The following is a 20,132-nucleotide window of genomic DNA, read 5'->3' as shown; positions in this document are numbered from 1 at the left end:
TGGAGGTGGGTGCGCGAGTGCAGGGTGGGGGGTGGGGGTGGGGGTAGGTGATGGGGGAGGGGAGTGAGGGGTAAGGGGTGGGGGGTGGGGGATGGGGAGAAAGGCAAAGCCTGCCAGAGCTCTGTTTGTGAGCTGGCTAGAGTCCCTTCAGTACAAACTTTTTTTTTTCAATAAAAATGTACTAACTGTTAAACTCACAGATTATTGTTAAAGGAAATCTAAGAAAATTATTTCACTTCAATTTCTGTTTCCAAGAATGAAACAGGAAGCAATGATCCTAAGGCTGACTTTATGAACAAATCACTGATTGACACAACAAATGTCTAATTTTTGGAACATTTCCTTTAAGGTTTGAAATTTCTGAGAATTCCATAGAAGCACTTTCAGCAGCTTCTTCATTACTTGTTTGTAGAACTTGCCACATGAGTCATTTTCACAGAATTTTTAACCTTTTTTTTTTTCCAGACAGGATTTCTCTGTATAGTCCTGGCTGTCCTGGAACTCTCTTTGTAGATCAGGCTGACCTCGAATTCACAGAGATCTGCCTGCCTCTGCCTCCCAAGTACTGGGATTAAAGGCATGTGCCACTATACCCAGCTGAAACTATTTGTTACAGCTAGCAATTATCTAATTTGTTAGTTAAGGTCGTGTTTAACAGCTGGCTTGCAAAACTCTAGAAATTTAACAGTTGACTCCATTAGTATAATGCATATTTTGTATAATTTTTATTTACCTTCAAGTGTGGTGATTTGCTAGTTCAAATTATCTGCTGAAATTCTCTGAATAATTTTTAATCTCATTTATTATGTTTTTCAACTTCAGATTGGACTTTACTTTCCCAAAAAGACTAAACCTAAGAATAATAGGAATAGAGGAAGGATAAAAATCCCAGCTCAAAGGCCCAGAAAATATTTTCAACCAAATACAGAAGAAAAATTGTCATAACCTAAAGAAGGAGATGCCTATAAAGGTACAAGAAATTCACAAAATACAAAATATACGGGACTAGAAAATAAAGTTCCCTCACCACATAATAATCAAAGTAGCAAACATACATAACAAAGAAGAATATTAAAAGCTGCCCTTTTAAAGACCAAGTAACATATAAAGGCAGACACGTTAGGATTACATACAACTTCTCAATGGAAACTATGAAAGCCAGAGGGCTTGGATAGATGTGGGGCAGACTCTAATATACCACAGATGGCAGTCCACACTACTACACCTAGCAAAACTTTCAGTCACTATAGATGTAGAAAATAAGGTATTCCATGATAGAGCTAAATTTAAACGATAACTATTTAGAAAGCTAGCCTTACAGAAGGTGCTGAAAGGAAAACTCCAACCTAAAGAGGTTAACTACAACCATGAAAAGAAGAGAAGCATACCACTGCAACCACCACTGCCACGGCCACCACCACCACCACCACCACCACCACCACCACCGCCGCCGCCACCACCACCAACAAAATAACACCAATCAACAATTGTTGATCATCGTTCTCTCAATATCAATGGACTCAGTTCTACAATAAAAAGACACAGACTAACAGAATAGATGAGAAAACAGGATCCATTCTTCAGCTGCATCCAAGAAACCTCAACACCTAGGATAAACATTAGCTCAGGGTAAAGGGATGGAAAACATATTCAAAGCAAATGGATTTAGGAAGCAAGCTTGTGTGTATTATGTAGCCATAGTATCTACCAACATAGACGTCAAACCAAAACTAATCAAAAGATATAAAGAAGGACACTATGTACTCACACACACAAAAAAAATATCCACCAGGATGACATTTCAATTATTAACATCTGTGTCCCAAACACAAGGGCACCCAAGTTTGTGAAAGAAACACTCTACAACTTGAGTCACATACTGACCCTCACACACTGATAGTGAGAGTCTTCCATACCTCATTCTTAGCAATGGAAAAGTCATGCAGACAAAAACTAAACCAAGAAATGTGGAGTTAACAGACACTATAAACCAAATGGACCTAACAGAATACTTCATAAAAGAATATACCCTCTTCTCTGCACCTCATGGAACTTTCTCCAATATTTACTATATAACCAGACACGAAGAAAGACTCAACAGATACAGGAAAATTGAAATAACTCCCTGTGTCCTATCACACCACTATGGATTAAAAAGCTGGATATCAACAACAAAATGTTCACAAACTTATGAAAACTGAACAACTCAGGGTTAGGGTTAAAATGTGTCAAGACAGAAATAAGAAAGAAATTAAAGACTTTCTAGAAGTCAATGAAAATGAACACACAGCATACCCAAAATTATGGTGAGAGGACCCCCAGAGACCCCGAGAGACCTCTCAGAGACCCCAGACTGTTTGACTAAGCTGAATCCATGACAGGCTTCAGTTTTCCACTCTGCCTGACTAGGCCTGAGTTTCTGTCTCAGGAAAGCAATTCCTGAGTAAGTCACATGTGGGCGGTCAGGTTGACCGAAGACTGTGTTTATATTACTTTATGGCCTTGCTATTCTCTGAAAAGAACACAGCTGGCTCTACTTGATCAAATTAATGGTCAGCACCAGAGTAGAAGCCAAACCTCAGTGACTCTGCAAAATTCCTAGTAACTAGGAAAAGTCTCCAAACTGTTAGCCAATCCTGAATCTCCTCATATACTCTGTCTCACTTCTAACCAATCAGTTTAAAGGTTACCACAAAACCTCCTGAATGTCCATAAATTGAGCCTGTGTGCTCACTTCACGGTTGGCATTTTGAAAATAACGGTGATGCCTGCATGCTGGAATTTCTGCAGAATAAACGCTTCTTGCTTTTCCATACTGCTTGAGTCTGGGGTCTTCCTTCAGTGATTCTTGGACCCTTACAATGAGACACACTGAAGGTGGTATAAAAGGAAAATTCATAGTACTAAGTACTAAGTGCCTACAAAAACAAAAACAAAAAATCTGGATAGATCTCATACTAGCAGCTTAATAGCACACCTGAAAACCCTAGAACAAAATGAAATAATCACACCTAAGAGGAATAGACAGAAAGAAATTATCAAAGTGAGGGCTGAAATAAATAAAATAGAACCAAAAAGAACAATACAGAGGGTCAATGAAAAGAGAGTTGGTTCTTTGAGAAAAACAACAAGATAGACAAACCCTTATCCAAACTAAGTAAAAGACAGAGAGACAAGATCCAATTTAACAAAATCAGAAACAAAAAGGGGGACATAACAACAGACACCAAGGAAACTCAGAGAATTATAAGGACATACTTTAAAAACCTATAAGCTGCCAAATTGGAAAATCTAAAAGAAATGGATAATTTTGCAGATAGTTAACATTTACCAAAGTTAAGTCAAGATCATATAAACAATTCAAGTAGACCTATAATCACTATTGAAATAGAAGCAGTCATTACAAGTCCCCCAAACAAACAAACAAAAATGTAAGGTCCAGGGGCGGGAGAGATGGCTCAGAAATTAAAAGCACTGTCTGCTCTTCCAAAGGTCCTGAGTTCAATTCCCAGCAACCACATGGTGGCTCACAACCATCTATAATGAGATCTGGTGCCCTCTTCTGGTATACATGAAGCAAAACACTATGTACATATGATAAATAAATAAATCTTTAAAAAGAAGAAAAATGAAAAAGAAACTGCTCTTTGGTGTAGGAACATATTCTGCAGGCTACTGAAAGAGAAACATGGATACCAAGCCAGCCACAAAACCTTTAACTTGTCCTCCCTGCACAATATGCTAGGGCAATGGTGACCCTTAATTTGTGGGAGAATCCACCCAATATCTGGTTTGGCCTAAGGTCCACTCCATGAGAAGGAACCCACATCTGACATTGCCTGGGTAACTAGGAACTAGGTACTAGAATAATTCCTAGAGTCATTCTGCTGTACTTGTATCGGTGCCTTATGCAGTCATCACCAGAGAGACTTCCTCAGGCAGCAGATGGGAACAGACGCAGAGTCCCTCAGCCAGACAGTATAAAAGAAAGAGTCCAAACTGTAGGTCTCCATACAATCCCTCCCTCAGAGCTCAGAGAATCCTGTGGAGGAGGAGGTGGGAAGAGGGTAAGAGCCGGAGGGGATAGAGGACTCTGGAGAACAAGGCCCTCTGAATCAACTAAACAAGGTTCACATGGGCTCACAGAGATGGAAGCAGCAAGCTCAGGGCCTGCATGGATCTGCACCAGGCCCTCTGCATATATAGTTGCTATTAGCTTAGTATTTTTATAGGATCTCCAACTGTGAGAATGAGTTGGTCTCATACCCTTGTGTGTGCTCTAAGACTGTTGGGTTGCTTTGCCCAACTTTGACAAGATTGTTTTTTGCTTCATCTTATTGCGTTTTATTTTGTCACATTTGGTTGTTATATTTTAGGAGATTTTTTTCTTCTTCTTATGACAGACAGAAAGAAAGTGGATCTGGAGGGAAGACAAAATGGGGAAGAACTAGGAGGAATAGAGGGAGAGGAGGAATAATGCGGTTATATCATATCAGAACAGAATCTATATTCAATAAAACAAACAAAAAAAGACAATAAAAACCTCAATAGGGAAATACACTACCCCTTTTTTCCATTGATTTATTTATTTACTCAGTTTATATCCCAGTCACTCCCTCCTCCCCTCCCAGGCCTACCCTCCCACCCACTTCCCCCATAGCCCCCCAAAATCCCACCACCTCTTAAGGACAATTTATTTAATACCATTCACAAAACTCCACATGAAACATTGTCGTTTTTACTTGTTTTAAATCCTCCTTGGACAACAAAAGATGATAGTGGAATTAAAACACTTTAATGAGACTGACATGAAAGAGGGGTTAAAAGAAATTAAGGGGCTCATTAAACTAGTACAGTCCCAGGAGATCTCTATAAATGCCCTGTCTGTTGCACAGAAACACATGTATGTCCTCTATATGAGCATAGGGTGTTTGTGCTGACATAGATAAACCTCCACATTTATTTTTCAGTGCACTATTTCAGCAAGTAGTTTAAATATTTAGAGCCGTGTTATTCACAGCTGGCATATTATACTAGTAAAAACTCAGCTTAGGCAGAGCATGGACTTGTCTGCATACCAACACTGGTGCAGGACGCAGACATAGAGGAAGGAGGACCAGAGGGTTTAAGTTCATCCTCAGCCACATTCCAGGTAAGCCTGGCTACACAAAACGCTGTCTAACAAAAACCCAAACCAACCAACTGACCAACAAACTAACCGACTGACTGACCACCCGAGCAGCAAACAAAACCATTCCAGCCAAAACTCCAGGTCACCGGTTGATTGGCTAAAGAGGAGACTAAAAGTAGATAACATTCGAAGGGCAGAAGGGATCCAGTGCAGGACTTTAAAGACTTATTCATTTCATTTTTCTTTTCTACGGGTGTTTTGCCTTATGTCTGTGCATCACATGTGTGTAGTGTTCTCAGTGACCTGGAGTAACAGACAGTTGTTAGCCATCATCTGTGTGCTAGGAATGGAACCTGGGTCTTCTAGAAGAGTAGTCGGCGCTCTTAACCACTGGACCATCTCTCTAACCCCAAGTGCAGGATTTTATTTCATTCACTTTGTTCTGATTGTAGCACAGGTGTGCGCAAAACAACTACCAGTGCCAGGAAAAATATGATAAAATTACATTGATTACAAATCGGACTATAACACTGATGTTTATGACAAGCTACATGCAATATAGAAAAATAAGTTATAATGCTAGAAAAGAACACACAAATAAAATGTAAATTTAATGGAAGTATAAAGTTAATGACCTATAAAGAAGGATGTAAACATTTATTTAACAGTAAAATATCTCAAAATGCTATATAAACCCAGTTATGGGCCACTGGCCTGAAGATGCCCTCTACAGCCAGATGAAAAGTATACCCAAACTCTGTTGATAAAAATACTGAGCCACGTGGAATTCCATGGGTTCACAGAAAGGAAAAGAAAGACTCAGACCTGGCAACAGTTTATTTACAGTCCACGAGACTATAATCAGACAGGAGCATAGCTGCTTTCTGTGTAGATAAGTTTCCATGGTTAGCTCAGTAACTGCAGAAAGCCAATATCGGTTTATAAACAGAAACAAAAAAGTGCTGCGAACTGAGTGAACTGAAGAAAGGACAAGCCTTAATCAATAAGAAAATATGCTTTCCATAAAAACAGCTTCTTTTATGATGTTTGCTTAGTGCATTTTAAATTAGCTTTCCCCCTCCCCAAACCAAAGAGGCTAACCCTCCTCACACTACCTACCAGAGCATCCAGTGGCTCACACCTTAACACCATTAACTGAAGGCTTCTGAGTGGTAGGGGCTGGGGCCTCTGAGATAAATTCTCATTCCTACATCTGGAATGTCTGCCTTTCCAAAGCAGGAGGGGGTAGGTTGCTAACCAAATGCCTCTGGTGAGATGTGATACTTTCTGTTGAACACACCAAATTTCTCATCACTTATACAAACATCCTATGCTCAAACTTTTCTGAGTTACTAGGAGGCAAAAGTGCAACATTTCTCCTGTTTCTAGAAAGTACATGTATTAAGTGGCACTTTGTGATGTTTGCCCCAGCGATTTTTTTTTCTTTTGAGACAAGGTTTCTCTGTGTAGCCTTGGCTGTCCTGGACTCCCTTTGTAGACCAGGCTGGCTTGGAATTCACAGCCATCCTCTTGCCTCTGCTTCCCAAGTGCTAGGACTAAAGGTGTGCACCACCACGTCTGAAGTCCCAGTGACTTTTTAATGATTGGCTAGGCAAATGTGCTATCACTGAACTATCCCCTCCAGCCCTCAGTTAGCTTTCTTTTTTCAAAAAAAATTTATTTAAGTAATTTATTCAGATTCTATCTAATTTGTTATCCCCTCACTTGTATCTTACCATTCCCCCTCCCTCCCTCTTTCATCCTATTCCCTTTTCCCCTCCCCTAGGTCTGTGACAGAAGGGGACATCTTCCCCCACTATAAGATCACAGCCTATCAGGTCTCTTCCTGGTAGCCTGCTTCCCCTTCCTCTGAGTGTCACCAGGTCTCCTCACCAAGGGGAAGTGGTCAAATAGTGGGCACCAGAGTTCATGTCATAGTCAGTGCCCCCGCTCTCCACACAATTGTGGAGAATGTGCTGTCCATTGGCTAGATCTGGGTAGGGGTTCTAGGTTTACTACATGCACTGTCCTTGGTTGGTACAGTGGTTTGAGCTGACCTGCCCGGGTCCAGATCTGCCAGCCTTGATGGTCTTGTAGGGTTCCTGGGCCCTCTGGATCCTTCTATTTCCCCATTCTTCCTTACCTCACTCACCTGGAGTCCCAATAGGAAGTCCTAGTATCCATCCCAATTTCCAGCTAAGTGGAGACTTTCAGGGCACATCACTATTGGGCTAGTGTCCAATTATAAGTTTTTACTACAAGGATGAAACACTGTTTTAAATGGATTAAGTGGCCAGTTCCAGACCCAGATCAAGATTTAACAATATCACCAGAAGCTGAGTTTCTCAGTGATTTTCTTTGGCTGCCTTTTCTAGTAGTCACAGATTTTCAATGTGTTCTTGGCTAAGCTGTTCCAGGTCTTTGCCCACGTTGGAGTGGTCTTCCAAATCATCGTAGAGTGACCAGACAATGTCCAGTGTCCTGTAGTTCTCAGGGATGACCATGCTTGGAAGTCGAGCCACAGGGGCTGCACCACGCGTGACCTGTGGTCTCAGACCACCACGCAGGAAAGGTCAAGCTGGTTTACCCTCCCTGAGGGCAGCGAGGGTGGCAGCAGCTCTGCAGCTATTGCTTCCCTAGAGTCTTCTGGATCCAAACCCGAGGTGTGGCCAGTTCTGGGCTCCGGCAGCCAGGGACGCCCCAGCGGAGGACTCAGCAGCAGCCACCACAAGGTTCTTCATGTCCTAACTCTGGAGATCTGACCTGTTTTTCAGATCCTAACTGTCATCCCAGGAAGGGCAGGTTGGGAAGGTGCTGGCTCTCAGGTAGGGAGATTTAATCTTCACACGACCTGGGACCTTTCCAGAACACACAGAGACAGAGCGAACTTGGCTGAGTCTGTGTTTATATCTTTTTTTAAAAAAATCTGGGAGGATCCAAGATGGCGGCGAGCAGTGTGGACCGTGTTTGAAAGCTCCAGCGAACAATTCAGGGAATTGCACAGATTTCTGAGCCAGGAACACCAAGGTCCCCACACCACGGCAGCAGAAGTGCTCCACGGTTCGGAGGGACCAGGGTGCGGAGGACCTGCCTCCCCCTGCACACGGGAGGAACGAGGACTTTCTCGGATCAGAGCGGCGGCAGCTTTTGGGACAGCAGTGCTACCAGCGGCTCCCCCAGTGGCTCGGGCACCAGCGACGGCGGTTCCAGCGGCGACAGAGGCGGTGGCTGAGGTTTGCAGCTCAGAGCCTTCCAGTGGAGGCGATTAGTGTGGTGGACGGGCGAGGGGACTCTGGGCAGGATTTGGGTCGCGTGGCCTTGAGACCCAGGCTGGACTCAGCGGACGGTTCGGCCCCGGAGCCCTGGGTTTGCTTAGTGAGCTGTGCTGTGGAGAGGCGGGCTCGGCTCGGCGGGCAATTCTGCCCGAGGCGCAGCTCCTCTACTGTAACACAGGCTGGGCGGGGTGCCCGCTTCTACCCTGGGCTCTGGCTCAGCACAGACACAGTTTTCCTGCTGTGACACGAGCTGGGCGGAGTTCTCAGTTATACTCTGGGTGCTTGCTCAGGGCTGTGGCAGTTTTCCTGCTGTGACACAGGCTGGGTGGAGCTCTCAGTTATATTCTGGGAGCTTGCTCAGTGCTGCGGCAGTCTTCCTGCTGTGACGCGGGCTGGGCGGAGCTCTCAGTTATACTCTGAGTGCTTGCTCAGGGCTGCAGCAGTTTTCCTGCTGTGACACGGACTGGGCGGAGCGCTCAGATATACCCTGGGTGTGTGCTCAGCGCAGACTTGGTTTTCCTGCTGTGACGCAAACTGGGCAGGGTGCTCACTTCCACCCTGGGTGCTTGCTCAGTACAGTCGCAATTCTCCTGCTGTGGCAGACGGTTCAGGCCCTGAGAAACTAGCTGAGCTCCACGCGTGGTTCAGGCCCAGTATCCCTGGCTGGACTTGGCAGGGGACCCAAAAGGTTGTGGATACCTTGGCCTGACCCAACGATCATTCAGAGACACAGAACGATTGCAGGACCCACAGCAAAGGGGAGCTGAGGACCACTGGCGGTGAGAGCCCAAAACGACAGGGCTAACCTCCCGCCATTCACACAAGTGAAGTATCAGGGCTTCCAGCCTACGGAAATCGTGAGAAAACAAGTGAATCTATCACCAGACTCCCTCCACTCAACTCTGGAAGTTACCAAAAAAAAACAGAGACGGCAAAATGTCTAAGGGACAGCGTAAAAGCATACGCAAAAAACCCCAAAACAACATGGAGTCTCCAGTTCCCAGCTATCCCAAAGAAAACAATCCGGAGAACTCACATACAATGGAAACACAAGAAAATGACCTCAAATCCCTGGTAATGAGGATGGTAATGGAGGAAGCAATTAAAATTAGAAATCAGATGCAGGAAGAAGCAATGAAGCAGGTGCGAGACATAAAAGAAACACATAGAGTGGAACTGGAAAATTTTCAGGAAAATATAAACAACCAAATGAAAGAAATAAAAAAATCTGTTCAAGATATGAAGATGAAAATGGATTCAATGATAAACACACAGACAGAAGAAAAACGAGAATGTGAGGTCTCAGAGAAGAAGGCGAATGACACAGTGCTGAGCTTTTCTAACAGAATCCAAGAGATGGAAGAACGAATCTCAAATCTAGAAGATACAATCTCAGATCTTGAAGCAACCATTAAAGAAAATGCCAAATCTGGAAAACTCCTGACACAAAACATCCAAGAAATTAAGGACACCATGAAAAGAAGAAATCTGAGGATAATAGGCATTGAAGAAAGAGAAGATATCAGACTCCAAGGCCCAGAAACTATTCTGAACAAAATCATAGAAGAGAATTTCCCCAATCTAAAGAAAGGGATGCCTATAAATATACAAGAGGCATACAGAACACCAAATAGAATTGACCAGAAAAGAAAAACTGCCCGTCACATAATAATCAAAACACAAAACATACAGAACAAAGAAAAAATATTAAAAGCTGCAAGGGAAAAGGGCCAAATAACATTTAATGGCAAACCTATCAGAATTACACCCGACTTCTCAGCAGAGACCATCAAAGCCAGAAGGGCCTGGACAGAAATCCTGCAAACCCTAAGAGACCACAGATGCCAGGCCAGACTACTTTACCCAGCAAAACTATCAATAAACATTGATGGAGAAAACAAAATATTTCATGACAAAACCAAATTCAAACAGTACCTATCCACAAATCCAGCTTTACAGAAGATACTAGAAGGAAAACTCCATCCCAAAGGGGCAAGCTACAACCAAAACTACTCAGGAAATAGATAACTATACCATGGCAAAAACACAACTACACAAACGCTCAACTGGAACCAACATCAAAATTAAGACTCTTAATAGTAACTGGTCGTTAATATCTCTCAACATCAATGGTCTCAATTCTCCAATAAAAAGACACAGACTAACTGAATGGGTGCATAAACAGGATCCAACATTCTTCTGCATTCAAGAAACACATCTCACCCATAATGATAGGCATTACCTCAGGATAAAAGGTTGGAAAAAAATATTCCAAGCAAATGGTCACAAGAAGCAAGCAGGCGTAGCCATTTTAATATCGAACAAAATAGACTTTCAACCAAGATTAATCAAAAGGGATGAGGATGGACACTTCATACTCATCAAAGGTAAAGTCAACCAAGATGACATCACAATTCTGAACATCTATGCTCCCAATACAAGGGCACCCACATTTGTAAAAGATCTGCTAAAAAGGCTTAAACCACACATCGATCCCCACACAATAATAGTGGGAGACTTCAACACCCCACTCTCACTGAAGGACAAGTCATCGAAACAGAAACTAAGCCGAGAAATAACATCATTAACCAATGCCATGGGTCAAATGGATCTAACAGATATCTATAGAACCTTTCACCCAAACAAGAAAGAATATACCTTCTTCTCTGCACCCCATGGAACCTTCTCCAAAATTGATCACATCATAGTTCACAAAGAAAGCCTCAACAGATACAAGAGGACTGAAATAATACCTTGTATCCTATCAGATCATCATGGGCTTAGACTGCAATTCAACAACAACAGAAATAACAAAAAGCCTACACGTATGTGGAAATTAAACAACTCTCTGCTAAATGACACCTGGGTCAGGGAAGAAATAAAGAAAGAAATCAAGGAGTTTCTGAAATTCAATGAAAATGAAGGAACAACATACCCAAATTTGTGGGATACATTGAAAGCAGTGCTAAGAGGAAAATTCATAGCACTAAGTGCCTTTAAAAAGAAAGTGGAAGCATCACACATAAACACCTTAACGACACAACTGGAAGCCCTAGAAAAAAAAGAAACAGAAACACCCAAAAGGAGTAGACGTCTGGAAATAATCAAACTCAGGGGTGAAATTAACAAAATAGAAACTAAAAAAACAGTCCAAAGAATCAACAAAACCAAGAGCTGGTTCTTTGAGAAAGTCAACAAGATAGACAGACCATTAGCCAAACTAACTAAAAGGCAGAGAGACAGTATTGAAATCAACAAAATCAGGAATGAAAAGGGAGACATAACAACAGACACTGAAGAAATACAAAGAATCATAAGATCCTACTTTGAAGGCATATATGCCACAAAATTTGAAAATCTAAGGGAAATGGACGATTTTCTTGATCAATTTCACTTGCCAAAGTTGAGTGAAGAACAGATAAACAAGCTAAATGGCCCTATTTCCCCTACAGAAATTGAAGTAATCATTGATAGTCTCCCAACCAAAAAAAGCCCAGGGCCAGATGGCTTCAGTGCAGAATTCTACCAGACCTTCAAGGGCGAGCTAATACCGATACTCTTCAAGCTACTCCAAAAGATAGAAAGGGATGGAACATTACCAAACTCATTCTATGAGGCCATAGTCTCATTGATACCTAAACCTCACAAAGACTCAACAAAGAAAGAGAATTTCAGACCAATTTCTCTGATGAACATCGATGCAAAAATTCTAAATAAAATACTTGCGAAACGAATACAAGAGCACATTAAAGATATCATTCATCATGACCAAGTAGGCTTCATGCCGGGCATGCAGGGATGGTTTAATATACGGAAATCCATCAACGTAATCCACCACATAAACAAACTGAAAATAAAAAACCACATGATCATCTCTTTGGATGCAGAATAAGCATTTGATAAAATCCAACACCCATTCATGTTTAAAGTTTTAGAGAGATTGGGAATACAAGGCACTTTCCTCAACATAATAAAGGCTATATATAGGAAGCCAATAGCCAAAATCAAAGTAAATGGTGAGATACTCAAGGAAATTCCTCTAAAATCAGGAACAAGGCAAGGCTGCCCACTCTCTCCATATCTTTTCAATATAGTACTCGAAGTTCTAGCCAGAGCAATAAGACAACATAAGGAGATCAAGGGTATTCAAATGGGAAAGGAAGAAGTCAAATTATCCCTATTTGCAGATGATTTGATAGTCTACATAAGTGACCCTCAAAATTCCACCAGAGAACTCCTACAGCTGATAAACACCTTCAGCAAATTGGCTGGATACAAAATTAACTCAAAAAAGTCTGTAGCCTTCCTATACACAAATGACAAGCTTGCAGAGGAAGAAATTAGGAAAACTACACCCTTCACATTAGCTACAAGCAATATAAAGTACTTAGGAGTTACTCTAACTAAGCAAGTGAAGGACCTGTTTGAAAAAAATTTCAAAACCCTAAAGAAAGAGATTGAAGATGACATGAGAAGATGGAAGGATCTACCTTGCTCATGGATAGGGAGAATTAACATAATAAAAATGGCCATCCTACCAAAAGCAATCTACAGATTCAATGCAATCCCTATCAAAATACCTACACAATTTTTTAAAGACATTGAAAGTTCAATTCTGAACTTCATATGGAAAAACAAAAAACCCAGAATAGCTAAAACAATCTTGTACAATAAAAGGTGCTCTGGAGGAGTCTCCATACCTGATCTCAAACTGTACTATAAAGCAATAGTAATTAAAACAGCATGGTACTGGCACAGCAACAGGCTGGTTGATCAGTGGAATCGAATCGAAGACCCAGATATGAATCCACACACATATGGTCATTTGATTTTTGACAAAGAAGCTAAATCCATTCGATGGAAAAGGGATAGCATCTTCAACAAATGGTGCTGGTCTAACTGGATGTCTATGTGTAAAAAAATGCAAATGGACCCATATTTGTCACCTTGTACAAAACTCAAATCCAAGTGGATTAAAGACCTCAACATAAAACCAGAGACACTAAGTCACTTAGAAGAAAAAATGGGAAAGAGCTTGGAACATATTGGCACAGGAGACAACTTCCTGAACAGAACACCAACAGCCCAGACATTAATGTCAACAATTAATAAATGGGACCTCATGAGGCTGAGAAGCTTCTGTAAGGCAGGAGACACTGTAAAGAGAACAAAGCGACAGTCTACAGACTGGGAAAAGATCTTCACCAACCCTAAGTCTGACAAAGGTCTAATATCCAAAATATATAAGGAACTCAAGAAATTAAATACCACCAAACCAAATAACCCAATCGAGAAATGGGGCATGGAACTAAACAGAGAATTCTCAACAGAGGAATATCAAATGGCTGAGAAACACTTAAAGAAATGCTCAACCTCCTTAGTCATCAGGGAAATGCAAATCAAAACAACTCTGAGATTCCATCTTACACCCATCAGAATGGCTAAGATCAAAAATTCAAGCGACACCACATGCTGGCGAGGATGTGGGAAGAGAGGAACACTCCTTCATTGCTGGTGGGAATGCAAACTAGTACAACCACTTTGGAAATCTATCTGGTGCTATCTCAGAAAAATGGGAATAGGGCTTCCTCAAGACCCAGCTATTCCACTCCTTGGAATATATCCAGAAGATGCTCCAGCACACAACAAGAAAATTTGCTCAACCATGTTCATAGCAGCCTTATTCATAATAGCCAGAACATGGAAACAGCCGAAGTGTCCCTCAATAGAAGAATGGATAAAGAAACTGTGGTACATATACACTATGGAATACTATTCAGCTATTAAAAACAAGGACTTCCCGAAATTTGTGGATAAATGGATTGAGCTAGAAATGATCATAATGAGTGAGTTAACCCAGAAGCAGAAAGACTCAAATGGTATATACTCACTTATATCTGCATATTAGCCCAAGGGGCATGTCCCACGAAAGCCTTCACTTACCAGGAAACTGAGACAGAGGAGAGGACATTCTAGTGGGATTCTAGATGAGAGAATCATGGGAGAAAGGCAAAGTAGAAGGACCCAGAGGGTCCTAGAAGCCTACAAGTAGAACATTATGATAGGCAGATTTGGGCATAGGGATCCCGCTCAAACTAAGGCACCAGCCAAGGACAATACAGGCGGTAAACCTTAAACCCCTACCCAGATCTAGCCAATGGACAGAACACTCTCCACAGTAGAGTGGAGAGTGGGATATTACTTTCTCACATACTCTGGTGCCTCACCTTTGACCATGTCCCCTGGAGGGGGAGACCTGATGGCACTCAGAGGAAGGACAGCAGGTTACCAAGAAGAGACTTGATACCCTATGAACATATAGAGGGGGAGGTAATCCCCCTCAGGAACAGTCATAGGGGAGGGGAGTAAGGGGAAAATGGGAGGGAGGGAAGAACGGGAGGATACAAGGGAAGGGATAACCATTGAGATGTAACAAGAATAAATTAATAAAAAAATTAAAAAAAAATAAAAATAAAAAATCTGATAATTGCTGTGGATAATATATATGTATGTATATAACATATTATGCATAATATGAATAATATATTGATGTGGAATATGTATGTATGTGTATATGTGTGTATATACACTCACTTGACCAAATGCATATTCACTACTTGATGCTTGATGTCTTTTCCCCCAACATTGGGTTTCTTAGTCAGAAACCATTATTGACAGCTCTCCTTTGTGTCTACATTACACATGTTCATATATATATATATATATATATATATATATATATATATATATATATATATATATTACACACACACACATCTCTCTTGTGGGCAAATTTTGTGAAATTTACTTTCTTTGCTGTGTGTAGCTGCTGATGTCTCTACTTAGGAATAACTCAACTTTTAATAATTATTTTACATTTTTTATTATTGGAAATTGAGCCTAGGACCTCAGGCATGCTAAGTGTGTGTTCTACCTATTACTGGGCTACTCCTAGATTTTAGTTAAGTTTGATACAGGGTCTCTTACAGATATGAACCACCATGGTAAGACCAAATTAAGTTTTTGAAGTGAACTTCCTATGCATTTCCCCAAGGAAAAGAAAGCTAATTTTGATCAGCCAGCGTTTGGTTGGAGGTTTCGTGCTTAAACTTGAGAAAGATCAGTGTCAGTCTGAGACATGTTAATCGAGAGCGGATCCCAACACACATCCATGGTTAGCACGAAACAAGGTTATTCAGATGGGCCACAGGGCTCAGGAGTTCTGTTGAGGGCGGGTCTGCTTTCATTTGGAGCAGACAGAAAAAAACAAAACAAGCTGGGCAAGGTTGTGCATGCCTGTAATCCCAACACCTGGGAGGCAGAGGCAGGCGGATCGTTGTGAGTTCCAGGCCAGCCTGGTCTACAAAGTGAGTCTAGGACAGCCAAGGCTACACAGAAATACTGTGTCCCGAAAAACCACCACCACAAAAAAAAAAAAAAGAAAGAAAGAAAGAAAGAAAAAAGAAAAAAGAAAAAGAAAAGAAAGAAACAAAACAAAACAACCAAAACCCCAAACTTGGAGATTATCAAACACCTCAGAGATGAACAACTAGGAAATGCGAACAAAGAAGCTAGTCTGGAGTTGCAGTATTGCAGACTCCAGCCTTTCTGTCAGGTTCACATGTAACTTGGGGAATGTTTTCTAAGTTCAGACAGATTATAAATATATATTGACTTTTATTTTTTAATTCCTGGGTTCAGTGAGATAAATAGCCTCCATGGAGGGATGCTGAGACCAGCACTAGACTCACAAGTCTCAGAATGACACTGCTCTTTCTTAGGCTCAGTAAATTTCTTTTTGAATTTTGAATAAAAGAATTTATTGTATGCTTTGCCTTGTTTCCAGTATCTTGAAGTAGTGAGCTTTATTTATTTTAGATGTATTGATGATGTCTAGGGAGATTTTCCAAGCTTCTCACCCAACCATTCTGCCTCCACTGAATTTCAGAAAATATTCATTTCTTATTACTCCAAATTACATGTGTGCATGTTTATGCAAGTAGGTATGTGCAATGTGGGTGCTTACAGAGGCCACAGGAGTCCGATTTCCTGGATCTGGGTGAGTGTTTTTATTATCAAAGCTCTTTGACAGATTTGGTCATGAATCTTATTCCTGGACAGGAAGAAGGATTTTTTTTTCTAGAAAAGGCTTACTGGGTGGTTGACGTCATTTGAGATATTCTATCCGCTTGCAGCAGGGTGGAAGGTTCATGAATTTATGCTTCCTGTTCCATCTCCTTAACTCACCAAAATTCCTGAAGTTGAAATACTTTACCTGTTTTCTTTTTTCTTTATTTATTTTAGAAAATATGATGATGAGGAGTTATGACCCAAACAACAATATCCTCTTTGTCTTTTTTGTTTGTTTGGTTTTTGGTTTTTCAAGACAGGCTTTCTCTGTGTAGCCTTGGTTGTCATGGATTCACTCAGTAGACCAGGTTGGCCTCAAACTCACAGCGATCTACCTGCTTCTGCCTCCTGAGTGCTGGAATTAAAGACATGTACCATTATGCCTGTCTCCCCTTTGATGCTTAATCAGGAGGCATGAATGTCAGTCTCAAGAAGAACTCCTTTCCAAGGTCACCAGTGAGGACATTTGGTTCTCTGGAATAACTCTGTCTCTGGCTTGACCTTAGAAAGAATTCCATGTACAAACGGACAAGAGGAGGGAGAGAGATCACATTCTAGGTGTGTTTCTCACATTCTAAAAAGAGCACCAATTTTCTGAATTCTCTGGTCTTTGAGTTGGGAAGTCCCTGGACTAGTTTTTTATGGGAGTATTCCTGGCTTCTTTCTAGTTATACAGTGGAAGACACTCTAGATCCTGTGGGTTAAAGTGGCACATATCTTTAATCCCAGCACACGGGAGGCAGAGGCAGATGGATCTCTGTGAGTTACACGCCAGCCTGATCTACATAGTGAGTTACAGGATAGACAGAGCTACATAACGAGACCCTGCCTTAAAAAAAAAAAAAAGACCAACCCTAAAAACAAACCAGAAACAAACAACAAAAAACTCCCCCAAATCCTATAATAAAGTATAGAGTAATGGTATGGCCAGCTAGAACAAATGGGCACAGGCATTGAGAACCTATAAACAAAGGAAGCTAATTAAAAACCTACTGGAAAAGAAAACATAGATATTAACTGTGTTTTTGAATGTGAACTAAAGATACTTCCTCTGTTTCTCGGTCTCTGGCATCTCCATCTCCCCTTTTCCCTAAATAAAAGACAATAAATATAGATAGGGTACCAAAGATAGGCCACATAAATTATTACATTCAAGTCCAGCTTGCTCAACTAATGAGTTTACATCAGTAACTTACAGAAGAGTGAGTGATGTATCACTGTGTAGCCTCAGTTAAGCATGGATAAAGATACATGTAAGTTTCTCACTGGGGTCTGGTCTATAACTTCCTTGCAGTTATATCTCTGGAGAGGTTTCTCCCTCCCAATTGTTTACTGGTTATGCCATCCTAAGGAGTAATGATCTGAGTCCTGCCAGTTTCATGAGCTTCTCTTGAGCCTGATGAGCCTCTTTGATCTGCTCAGGTAACAATGCTTCATTTGGAAGAAACTTCTAGCACTTTCCCTCTTTCTACTCTTTTGCTTCTGTTTCTCTTTTTCTCACTATCCTTCTTTCACTATAATCTATCACTCACTAGGTCTACTGTTGTGGTGTGGGTAGGTATGAAATAGTGAGTGGACTTGGAAGTTCATTTTTTTCACAAAAGCTTAAATTCATTTTAATTTTGAAATACACTAAATATTTCTCCCTCAAGCATCCACAGAGTCCCCATCCTTCCCCAGCAGCCTCCTCAGTGCCCTCTTTACCTCCTTGTTCCTCAGGGTGTATATGAGAGGGTTGAGCGTGGGAGTGCCCACTGCATAGAAGAGACCAAAGAACTTGCCCCTCTCCTGGGCATAGGGATTTTTGGGCTGCAGATAGACAGCAATGACTGAGCTGTAGAAGAGGATGACCACAATGACGTGGGATGAGCAGGTCCCAAAAGCTTTCCTGCGCCCCTTTGCAGAGCTTATCCTCAGCACTGCCCTGGCGATGGCGCCGTAAGAGACGAGGATGAGGCTCAGAGGCACAACCACGATGAAGATACTAGCAACAGCCATTTGGATCTCATTGTAGGTGGTGTCCCCACAGGAGAGTCGAATAAGAGAAGGGACTTCACACAAAAAGTTGTCTATCTGCCTATGGGAACAGAAGGGCAGGCGGAGGGTAGGAGGTGTCTGGACTATGGATTGGACCAAACCTATAGCCCAGGCCACAGCGGCCAGCTGCCGACACAGGCGAGGGTGGATGATGGTGGCATAGTGCAGGGGCTGGCAGACAGCCACATAGCGGTCAAAGGCCATCACTGTCAGGAGGATGCACTCCGTGGTTCCCAAGGACATGAAGATGAAGAGCTGTACAGAGCATCCCAGGAAGCTGATGGTCTTTGTGGGTCCCCAGAGGTTGAGCAGCATCTGGGGGACACAGGTTGTGGTGAAGCAGAGGTCCAAGAAGGAGAGGTTAGAGAGGAAGAAGTACATTGGAGAGTGGAGCCTGGGGTCCAGTGTGGACAGCAGGAGGATGAGTGTGTTTCCTAGGAGGGTGAGGAGGTAGGAACACAGGACAACCACGAAGAGGATCTTTTCCAGATGTGGGTGCTCAGAGAAGCCCAGCAGGAGGAAGCCCACTGGGGAGCTCTGGTTGACCATGGCCTTTTTTGTCTAGTTGGAAAAATGAATCTGGCAAACAATGTATTTCAATTTATTTTGTAAAAGTTCATCCTGCGTACTTTTCAAAATATGTGAGGTGGATGTTTCTCTTCTCCTTGTACTCTCACATTCTCTTCCTCCTTTTCCTTGTTTCTTCCAGTGAAATTTCTTCTAATAACTGAGAGGAAACCAAGAATATCCTGGAAAACAGTTGGATTCTTACACTGGTCCTTCTGGCTTTTTGGCTGAGGACAAATGATGATGAGACACATGAATTCATTAATCACTCAGCTTTCATTGTTTAAACAAAAATTTATATTGAGCACAGTTTACAATCTTAACATTGCAAATATTGACTTTGTTCTTTATGGGTACCAGCAGTTATGAACATCTGTGGGGTCAGATTCATGACTTGATGATGAACATCTCACTTTCGAAGGATGGACATAGATTCATTGATTGCTCACATTCTGTCTCTGGTACTCTTTTTCAGGAGATTTGTTCAGAGACTGAGATCCTGTGGTTGAGATTTTCCCTACATGAAATGCCTCAATTTCCAGAGAAATCACTGACTTATTTTATTCTTGGCCAGAAGTGATAGGAACATTCACAGTGGTATGGTGTTGGGATTACTCTTTAAAAACGATCTTTTAACTTACTAAAGTAAAAGCAAATGCCTTGTCTTCATCTGAAAAGCTCTGTCCTAAACATTTTTTTGTTTGAAACCAGAGCATTTATTTTAGGACTGATTGAAATCCTCAAGATGAACTGGATGCTGCATGAGCTGCCTTCTTGGGTTTAGGTGTTGTCCCTTTGTGGAATCCATGCCAGAATATGCGGTACACAATTTTTAGATGCCTCACCGCCCACTTCTGGTTGTGTTTCATCTCTCTGCCTTGGTGTTCTAGATACACTTTCTCTTGTGCTTGGCAGGGTAGCCACATTTGCCACAGGTAGACTTCTGAAGGTTGCAGGCCTTAGAGCCACAGCAGAGGGCACAATGTGTGTCT

At 41.7% G+C, this 20,132-nt stretch overlaps 1 protein-coding gene across 4 annotated transcripts in view; it reads right to left on the bottom strand.

Moving 5' to 3' along the window:
* Positions 1-4,693: 4,693 nt before the first annotated feature.
* LOC311604443 (olfactory receptor 2H2-like) overlaps positions 4,694-20,132 on the bottom strand; it is a 28,852-nt gene continuing 13,413 nt past the window's right edge. For 2 of the 4 annotated variants that reach the window (XM_084794386.1, XM_084794387.1), the window contains 2 exons: positions 18,241-19,367; positions 4,694-7,989 (listed from right to left, as the gene is read on the bottom strand). In XM_084794386.1, coding sequence (XP_084650512.1) covers positions 7,909-7,989; positions 18,241-19,122 — 963 coding nt within the window. In that variant the 5' untranslated portion in view covers positions 19,123-19,367 and the 3' untranslated portion in view covers positions 4,694-7,908. Of the gene's footprint in view, positions 7,990-15,191; positions 19,750-20,132 lie in introns of those variants that run through there. The other 2 variants (XM_084794388.1, XM_084794389.1) reach the window with 2 other exon arrangements.

Source organism: Acomys minous, assembly GCF_964271855.1.
Source record: "Acomys minous genome assembly, chromosome: 1".
Taxonomy (NCBI): domain Eukaryota; kingdom Metazoa; phylum Chordata; class Mammalia; order Rodentia; family Muridae; genus Acomys; species Acomys minous.
This window is presented reverse-complemented; position numbering and strand designations above follow the sequence as displayed.